Source organism: Manihot esculenta, chromosome 15 (assembly GCF_001659605.2).
Source record: "Manihot esculenta cultivar AM560-2 chromosome 15, M.esculenta_v8, whole genome shotgun sequence".
Taxonomy (NCBI): domain Eukaryota; kingdom Viridiplantae; phylum Streptophyta; class Magnoliopsida; order Malpighiales; family Euphorbiaceae; genus Manihot; species Manihot esculenta.
In genome coordinates this window covers 10,523,164-10,533,067 of record NC_035175.2, presented here as the reverse complement: position 1 = coordinate 10,533,067, position 9,904 = coordinate 10,523,164, and the positions used below count along the sequence as shown (strand labels likewise).

Genomic DNA, 9,904 nt, shown 5'->3' with positions numbered 1-9,904 from the left:
ACTCTCCGGTCGTTGCCCTCATCGTCGCGCGACTCACCGGCGGGCGAACCACCGATGCATGACCCACCGGCGCACGAGGCACTGGTCGAGCGATCCCCGGGCGCGCTACCCCTTGGGTCGCGCGACCCACGGGAAGGCGCGACCCACTGGGAGGCGTGACCCACCGGTCGCGCGACCCACCGGGAGGAGCGACCCTCCGGTCGTGCTACCCCTCGGGTTGCGCGACCCACCGGTCGCGCGACCTACGGGGAGGCGCGACCCTCCGGTCGCGCGGCCCTTCCAGGGCGCGCGATCCTCCGGGGCCGGCCTTCTCAGTCACTGCGTTCCAGGCAGTGACGCCGGCCAGGCTATTGACGGCCGAAGAATCAGTCGTTCCTCGCCGGCGGCGGCAAAGACACTCTCTGCAGGTGGTCGCGAGCGTCACACGCCCTCCACGTCCGCCCATCAGCCTCGCCAATTTCTGGGTTCACGATGACTGTTCATCGTGAATCCAGTTGCAAATATTTTTATTTAATTAATTTAATTTTCTAACAAAATTAAAATTATTTAAATGATCTAATCATTTATCTATAATTATCATGCCATTCTAATAAACATATATCACATATATAATATCAATCATGGCATAGTTAATTTAAACGAAAAGCACAGGTAGGCTCTGATACCACTGTTGGGAAATCCCGAGATTAATTGCAATCCAGTTGCGCAGCGGAAAAATAAAATTTTGGATTTCCTTTTCCAGAATCCGAGTGCTTCGTTTAATTAATAAGAAAGATGTGAGACTAACCTGTTAATCTCGTAAGAAAGATACACTGGCGGACTGATGGTGCTGCCTTTTCAAACGAACACCCTCTATGGTATCCACACGAACGTCTTCTATCCTTCTAGAGTGCTAGCTCTTTCAAAATGGATAGATTATGTGCTCTATGTTCTACAATCTTTTAGACTGAGTTTTCTCAAAACTTTTTCAACCAACCTACTCAATCTGTAGAAGGAGTATTTATAGGCCTCAGTCTTTTTATTTTCCCACAACTCTTTTCCTAAAAGAGTTGTGTTTAGAACCCACTATCACAATCTCACAGATACTCAAATATCTTTATGTGATAGAGTCCTTTATCTGTAACACTTACAGATAGACTGCAGATCTTTTAAATATTATTATCTCATAATAATAAATTATTATTATTAATAATAATAACATATTATTATTATTAATTATACTAATGGGCTTTTAGCCCATTAATATAGCACATCAACAACGTTCTTGTGTGTGACCCAATAGGCTCATATTAATTGGCAATAGGCCCAGTCCAACAAGGCCTATAAATCATAAGTGGCCTCTAGCAAGACATTATGACTACCCAACTAATATGAGGATCAATAGTCCGATAAAGCCTATTAAATAGAACATGTATTAATCCCTTTGTCTCACGATATCTAGTTTGAACATAAGTCATGGTCAATGTCAAACTTATAATGTTCAAACTTATGATTTCTCGATCTCTAAGTAGACTGATAAATTCAAATGATATTGATCACACTATCAATTCATTTGAGCACGGCCATGCATTTCTCAGTCTCACTTATCGAGGGGCCCAGAAGATATCTCTCTCATAGAGAGGGACAAATCCTATCTTGATTGTTCATTTTCCTCTACATAATTTCTATTATGCTCAATCATAACCTTTATGATTGTCCGATTAAAGACAACGTTTGATTATGTCAAAACATAACAGTCCTTATGTTGGAAACTATGACAATCTCAAGTCAAAGGATTAAGACATAACTACTTTGAGATTCACTTATGACAATGACCCATGTAGTGATCTCAATGCGGGTCCATCCAATACTTTGTTCTCTAACAAGTATTTATGATTATTGATTTATATCAACATATACATAATCATCTCATGATTATCAATCAATAATCATACTAGTTATATTTTATTATTATCAACATAATAATAAGTAACCAGGGATGATAATCATTATTATGTAACATGCAAACAAATAATAATGATAAAAACCTCTTTTATTAATAACCAAAATGACATACAAAAAGGTCCAAGATAATGGCCTAGGGCATATACACTAACAGTAGCTCACCCCTCTCCCATTTCCCCAGGATTGCAGGTACAGGGTAGACCAGGAGGTTTACGAGAGTAATGAAGTCTGATTTATGTAATAGATAGTGTGGACATGATAAATGTATTAATGTTATGTAAAAGTACAGTTTCAGTCATGTAATGATGTTGAGGATTAGATATTGTGCTTGACATTGTGTATGAGGTATCCCTTTTATTACATGATAAAAAATGTTTTATAATGTTCATGAAAGCCAACTCATCTCATGTTGTATCGCCCGCTGGGGCATTGATGAGATCCCACAGAGGGATCACGATTATGATTATGACTATGTACATGTATGTTCAGGTTGAGTTGGATGTTTGAAGGAAAAGTTTTAAATTTTTATGCATGTTGTTGATCATGTATGGGATTATACAGGTTTACAGGTTATATGTCAGGCTTGCTACGGGTCCCGGCGGCCTTAAGCCGATCTGGATCCTAGCGCCGGTAGCGGTCCGATTTTCGGGTCGTTACATGTGTAATCCCTTTATGAATGCATGATCTTTTATTGATGTTTATGTTTTACCAAACTTAATGCATGATTATGGCACCCCATTGGAGCAGTGATGCGAACTCCATGGTGGGGTTAATGTTAATGTCTATGTTAATGCATGCACAGGTTGAGTTTGGTTCATGAATGAAAAGAAAAGTTTTAATTTTTTTATGTATGTTGTTGATCATGTATGGGATTAAACAGGTTCACAGGATGTATGTTAGGCTTGCTACGGGTCCCGGCGGCCTTAAGCCAATCTGGATCCTAGCGCCGGTAGCGGTCCGATTTTCGGGCTGTTACACAGTCCCTTCTCCTCCCGTTGATAAAGGAAAAAAGAGGGTAGAGCACCTATCATCCACACCGGACAGTGAGCTGCTCAACGCCTACCGAAGTGACTGCTGAGCTACCCCGGCTTCTATGGCTGAGATGCTGTGTGAGAGGATGTTTGGAGGGGTCTCAGATGCCTCTGATCCCCACTTTCTTGTCCTCGTCAACTATCTGCCCTATTCTACAAAGTTGCAAGCAACCTTTGGTTTGCATTCCCGGAAAGATCTTGAGGACAGTATGAGAGAGATACTCCTCATGATAAGCTGTCTGTCTTCTTTGAGGGTATTTCTAATCGTTTGACTTCCTTTACTTTTTTGCTCCTTCTGGCTTTTTAACTTTATTTTTTATTTTTCTATGGTAGGTTTTGGGTGTGTTCATAGAAATTGATGCCCGAGACCAGTCCCTGCAGAGCTCCATGGATCAGTGCATTGTTGGGCGCACCGAGAGGATAATTTGGTTGCCATTGGTGAGGCCCGCAGGCACATCATCGAGTTTTGAGGGCAAATTGAGTACCTCACCAAGCAGCTGGGAGAGATGAGGGACGAGGTCACCAGAGGCTTCACAACGGGCTTCTATGGCAGAGTCTCGGCGGGATGAAGCCCTTGCACAACTGTCCACTTTGGGGGAGACCTGCCGCCGGCGCGATGAGGTCAGGTCCAGCGCAACGTGGCTTTAGCTCGTGCTGTTGTCCTTTAGCAGGAGCTCAATAAGTACGTCGAGGACCTAAGGGGCACGACTTCAGCGACAGAGAAGTCTCGTGCCCCCAACTCTGTTAGTAGTTGCTCTTTCAATCTTTCTAACTTCTTATCTACATCTACGTCTTCCCTTTTGGGCCTCTTCTTCAAATGGTAGTTTCTTTCTAGCTCTTCGCTCTTCACTCTTCATCCTTCCTATTGACTCGAAGAGGTAGCTCTCAACCCCATCATTCTCTATGAGCTCCCTTACTACCCTGCCTCTTGTTTTGGCTATAGGCTCGTTACTTTGACTAGCCTTTCCATCCCCTTCATTTGTTCTCCTACTAATTTGCTAAAGAGCTTGATAGTTTAATGTGGGTTGGGATTCATTGACATTGAACCCCTCAGCGGCAGGTGGTACATTCAATGGGGTGCTGAGCTCTCTCTGTTGCAACATCTAGCCTAGCCATTGGGCAGTGTTCTGTAACTAGAGAACCATAATTCGCAGCTCTTAGTCAGATAAGATAGTTCAAGGTATGGTTCTGGCTAAGCTCGGTGAAGGGCTAGACAATGTAGGGGTTGGTTTAATGGGGCTGTTAGACTAGAGAGCGAGAACTGTGGTCCTTCCTAAGTTGAACTCAGGTTGTTCGAGGTGTTCCCAGTATGATTTTTGTCGTGGTTGGGCATGTGGATCTCAGTGGATGAAATGAGGATGAGAACTCCAGTGATGGATAGATCTCCTTCATTTTCCACAAACGGCACCAATTGATGTCTGAGATCCAGTAAAAGGTAGACTCAAGGTAGACTCAAGGTATATTTTTATAAGTTTATCCTGGTTTATCTTCTATTTGCTTCCTTTATTTCTTTTCTCATTTGTTCTTTAGTGACGCATAACCACAGTCCTGTACTCGTATCTCCCGCCATAGTCACGTGTGGCCATACATACGAACGTACTGCACGCTTTTCCATCGTCAGGATAGCTATTTAATTTAATTCAGCGCCATGTGGACACGATCCCGAATGTTACGGGTTCTGTTGTCCCATAGATTCAGTAGGTTAATCGAGTTGGGTCTCTCATATATAAACCCGAGCCCGATTCAGTCCTTTAAAACAAGTTCTAGGCTTATATGTGAAAGAAATCTATATATTGAATTTTAATAGAGTTAAGGCATGACCTTTCGAGTATGAGTTTTGCAATTACCAAGGTGTCCATGACCTAATTATCATCAGAGAGAATTAACCTATAATTAGATTAAGAAAATGGAAACTTGCTCTTACCATCGCTATTGACTAGGGTGAGCATTCGGTCGGTTTGGTTCAAAATCGAATTGAACTGAATAAATCAAAATTTTGACATTTATAAAAATCGAATCGAATCGATTTTGATCAGAAATCGAATTGAACTAAGCTGATCTAATTCGGTTTGATCGGTTTAAATTTTTAATAATTTTTTTTTATTTTTTATCCTTTATTTTTAATATTTTAAAATTTAATTGAAATATTTTAATTTTAATATGATCTAATCTCTATATATTATTGAAAAAAATACTATTATCACTAATTGGTTCGGTTTGATTTTTTTGATTTTTTTTCTGATTAAAATCGAGTCAAACTGAAATTTTTAAAATTAAAAATCGAATCGAAATAAATAAAAAACCAAACTGAATTTTCAGATTAATTTGGTTCAGTCGATTTTTTCGGTTTAAACTAACCATCAAATAAAAAATGTAAAATGTAAAATTAATATCCACCGAGATATATAGTCATTTTTTATACTCATTGTTTTTTTTACTGTATAACAAGTTAATTTTACTCGTTATATACACTCTTTTTAATTTTCAAATATATAATTTTTATTTCTATTTTAAAAATAGATTAACTCTTCAATAGCTAACTATTATATAATTTTCATGTTACCAAATTATCAAGAATATTTTTACCCATCACAATGTTTTCTATATTTTTTATACACATATATATAAGGACGAAAAATTAATAAATCATAGTTTTGCTCTAAAATTCATAAATACGAAAAAGATGAAAAAAATTATGTTAGCAGACATGAAGGGATTATGCAAATATACACAATTTATGAGTGTATAAATTAATGAAGAAACTAATACTGATAGAATAAATTCGAAAGACTGCACTCATAGATTTAATCGCATAATAAATATATCTGAATAAATTTAAAAAATTTCAGGTTTTATTCTCTCAAACTCTAATTTTTATTTAAAAAAAAAATAAAAGAGTAAACATTTTATATTGAAAGGTCTCAATTTTGACCTTTATAAATTATAAGAATTGATAATCACGATAAATTAAATACGGATAACGGTTTTTTTTTTTAATTTCACCTTATTCAATCACAAAATTTTAAATTTAATATTCAAATCCATTATCATTCATTTTTTATCATTTTTTTTAGATTTAGAAAACTAATAATAAAATTTTCATTGCGTTCATACTATTTTAAATTAAAAAAAGTTAAATTAAAAACACCGAGAAAAGAGGAAATTAAGATAATATTTACATAAAACAAACTACTACTATAATTTTTATCATGCTTTCTAACTTTTTATGTATAAGCTAAAGGCTAGAAAAACAAAATTAAATATCTAATTAAGTTTGCAGCAATTTTGTGTATGAATTTAAATTTACAGACATTTACGTAATCAAATTTGATAATCATCTCATACAATTAAAATATATCAAATTAAACTGAAATTTATAATTGTAAATAAAAAGATAATAACAAGTATAAAATGAAAACAAAACAATACTTTATTATTTTAATATAATATAATATTTACTTAAAACATGTCATAAATTATTATCATGCGAAAGAATCACGTTACAAGAGTTTAGTAAATTGCCTCTTATAATTAATAAATCTTTCTCTTTCACATATACATTACTGTTAAATAAATTATATAACAGAATTATTTTTTATTTAATGGTCGATACCAATTGAATTTTTTAAAAATTTATTAATTAAATTTTTATGATGATTTCATTTCTTTTAATTAATTTATTTTTAATTAATTAGTTTTTTAAAATTTTTTAAACATCAAAAAATAAAAAAATATTTCTGTTAAATATACCAACCTAACAGAACTAATAAGGAGGTAAACTTTTTTTTTTTTTTTAAATAATAAGAAGGTCAGTTACTAATCTTACTAGAATATAATATCAATATATGTTTATATATATATATATATATGTATATGTATATGTATATAACAAATTTTATAGGGTTACTAAATGATTTATATTAATATAATAATTAATATTAAATTTTCATTATATTTCTGGAATTAATTATTATTTTAAATCACAATAAATTCCAATATATAACTATATAACATTAAATCATTTTTAAATAAATCATAAAATTTACTAAACAATTTTGAATTTTGAAACTACTCATTTATAAGATTTTGCAGTAAATATAATATTATTATATGAATCTTGAAGTTTTAATCCTACTTTATTATGATATTTGTAGAAGTTTTATCTTTACGTCCCATCTCTTATATATCATTAAATTTGAATTTCGTTTTTCTCTTAAATAAAAAAATTAATTAAATTTTAACCAAGTTACCTATATGCTATAAAATATATTTAAATAATAAAAAATAATATAGTAAATAAAATAATATTAGGGAGTATCTTGCATTTAACCACTAATTTTGCATTAACATTTACAAGCCTGAAGACTAAATTTATATACCTATCATACAAAGAATAGTTACCCAAAAATTTGTATTGAACAAAGGTTAGCTTTCCATAGGACGTTTCCCATGAGGATCTAATCTTGGACTGGTACGAGTTGAGGTAGATGCTGTAGCTGTATTTGTGTTTAAGCTGTAGTCAGAAGTCCGAGAATCAGAGTCACCGGATGTTCCGGCGGTGGAGAACATTCCCGGCGGCCTGCGAGATCTTCTATATCTGCTACCGGGTATTCCAGGTCTAGTTGGTTCTTCTAGATTTCCAGGTCTTTTTGATAACATGATGACTACGCGTCGCATATTTGGCCTTAACTGCGGATCGCCTTGTGTGCACAGCAGCCCTATATGAATGCAGAGTTTTACTTGGTCATTGGCTGCTGATGATGCTAATGTTGGATCCATGGCCTCCAAACTCCTGTCCCTTTTGTAGAGCTTATATACCTGCACCAACAATAGATCATTGCTTAAAACCAAATGGAGGGCGTATCATAAGAGGCAAGCAGCAATATGCAAACTCATAAAGGAGCTTTTTGAAAGGTTTTGCTCAGTAGAAGCTCCCAGATTCAGACCAAATTTGTGAGGTTGGCTCTTTTATTTACACAAGATGGACAGAAGTAATCAGAATCTTACCCAATCAAGTAGATTTTGAGCATCAACTGATTGTCTAAATGCTGAATTCCTCTGGCCACTGATAAGCTCCAGAACCACAACCCCAAAGCTAAATACATCTGCCTTCACCGACAAATGCCCATGCATAACATATTCTGGAGCCATGTAACCACTGTTGACAATTAAAAGAACATTTGTTATGCCGACTGACTAAAAAATTGTGGCTTTAGCACGTCTATTGAAAACTTACTTTGTCCCTGCGACTCGGGTATTGACATGTGATTGGTCTTCAGGGAAGAGGCGAGCCATACCGAAATCAGCAATCTTAGGAACCCACTTATCATCAAGTAAAATATTGCTAGCCTTGATGTCACGGTGGATGATGCAATTGTGCGAGTCCTCGTGAAGGTAAAGCAATCCCCGCGCTATACCCGTTATGATATCATACCTCCGCTTCCAATCAAGCTGCTCTTTCCTGTTGGATTCTGCATCAAAATCATCTCTGTGATCTTTATGTTGGGATGATTAGAAATTTAGAATCCTAACAAAAACTAAAAATGGAATGATACTATAATATCATTTCTTAGTTTTCAGTTTATCAACACTGTAGTTAGAGACAGGTTGAAAACTAGAGGGAGGTTGAACATTCCAGCTCTCTATCCACTCTCAGCATCCACAGTTTTCTTAGGACTGGTCAGATGAGTGCTTGGGCTTACAAAATGTGTCAAAAAATTGGAAAAAAGAAATTGTGGCAGAAGTAGCAACTATTTCATCAAAACACAGCTTTGCAGAATGCATTTTCATTAGTATACATTTTCTTCACAACTTAAAACAGACCAAATACCTACTGAAAAATTGTTTAATTAAAGAATTGTTGATCCTTTACGCTATCGATTTCAAGCATCTAGTACCGTCCCTAACTTAGATGATTGTTTAATTAGAGTTCTTCCTGTTATGTGATTGAACTTCAATCCCCATTAACTTATAAGGGTCAAAAACATAAATCAGCAGAAAATTTGTTTTTACTTACTGAAGAGAAACTTGTCAAGACTCTCGTTAGCAACGTATTCATAAACCAATAGCTTCTCCATTCCATATACACAATATCCTAACAAATTTACAATATTCCGATGCTGGACTCGTGCTAAGAGCTTAGCCTCGTTCATAAACTCTTTCTTCCCTTGATTTGAGCTATGGGACAACTTCTTCACTGCAATTTCTCTCCCATCAGCCAACTTCCCCTATTTAAATCATTCCACAAGTTAGAAGATAATTCTGTTCTTTTGTTACCATCAACTAGGACCTCAAGCTAAGGAGAAAATTTTAGAACGCATTTAGCAGAATTTTGTTAAAATTTCAGAAGGCAAACCCAAAAGAAGGATTTTTAGAGAGAGAGAAAGGGGGTTACCCTATAGACAGGTCCAAATCCACCTTCACCAAGCTTTTGAGTTGGGTGAAAATCTCTGGTGGCGGAGACTAAGGCATCAAACGCAAAATGCTTCTGTTCCTGAGCCGCAATCTGGTCTAAATCCTCTTCACTTGGTCCCTCTGGTAATCGAAATAAATCAAGAAGAAAATGCATAAAAATCAGCAATTTGATCTATTATGCAGCAGATCAGAAGATATTGATAAAGAAATTTGTTACCTCTGCTCGAACTCAACTTGAAAGGCTTTACCAGATTCTGAAAGAAATTCTTGGACTTTGTCATGGTTTTCAGGAATTGATAGAAACTAGGCCCATGGGAAAACAACAGAAAATCTGAGCTCTAAATTCAGGAGAAAAAAATTGTGATCTTGATTTGTGGGAAATTTTCTTCAGGTCCAGAGAGATGGTGAGGAATTGGGAGGAAGACAAAGCAAAATGTTTCTGGGATTTTTCTAAAGCAAAATATGATGATGCCTTTGAAGCTGTTTTTGTACTTTTTTTGCAGATTATAAATGAG

The 9,904-nt window shown here is 35.8% G+C and overlaps 1 protein-coding gene across 1 annotated transcript; it reads right to left on the bottom strand.

Annotated features, from left to right (window-relative positions):
* Positions 1–7,267: 7,267 nt before the first annotated feature.
* LOC110600893 (putative receptor-like protein kinase At4g00960) lies at positions 7,268–9,904 on the bottom strand. The gene is made up of 6 exons (XM_021737807.2): positions 9,607–9,904; positions 9,370–9,509; positions 8,992–9,202; positions 8,212–8,446; positions 7,983–8,133; positions 7,268–7,793 (listed from the first exon to the last, which is right to left on the bottom strand). Exons 1-6 carry the CDS (start codon positions 9,668–9,670, stop codon positions 7,401–7,403), a joined length of 1,194 nt encoding a protein of 397 aa, XP_021593499.1. The 5' UTR covers positions 9,671–9,904; the 3' UTR covers positions 7,268–7,400.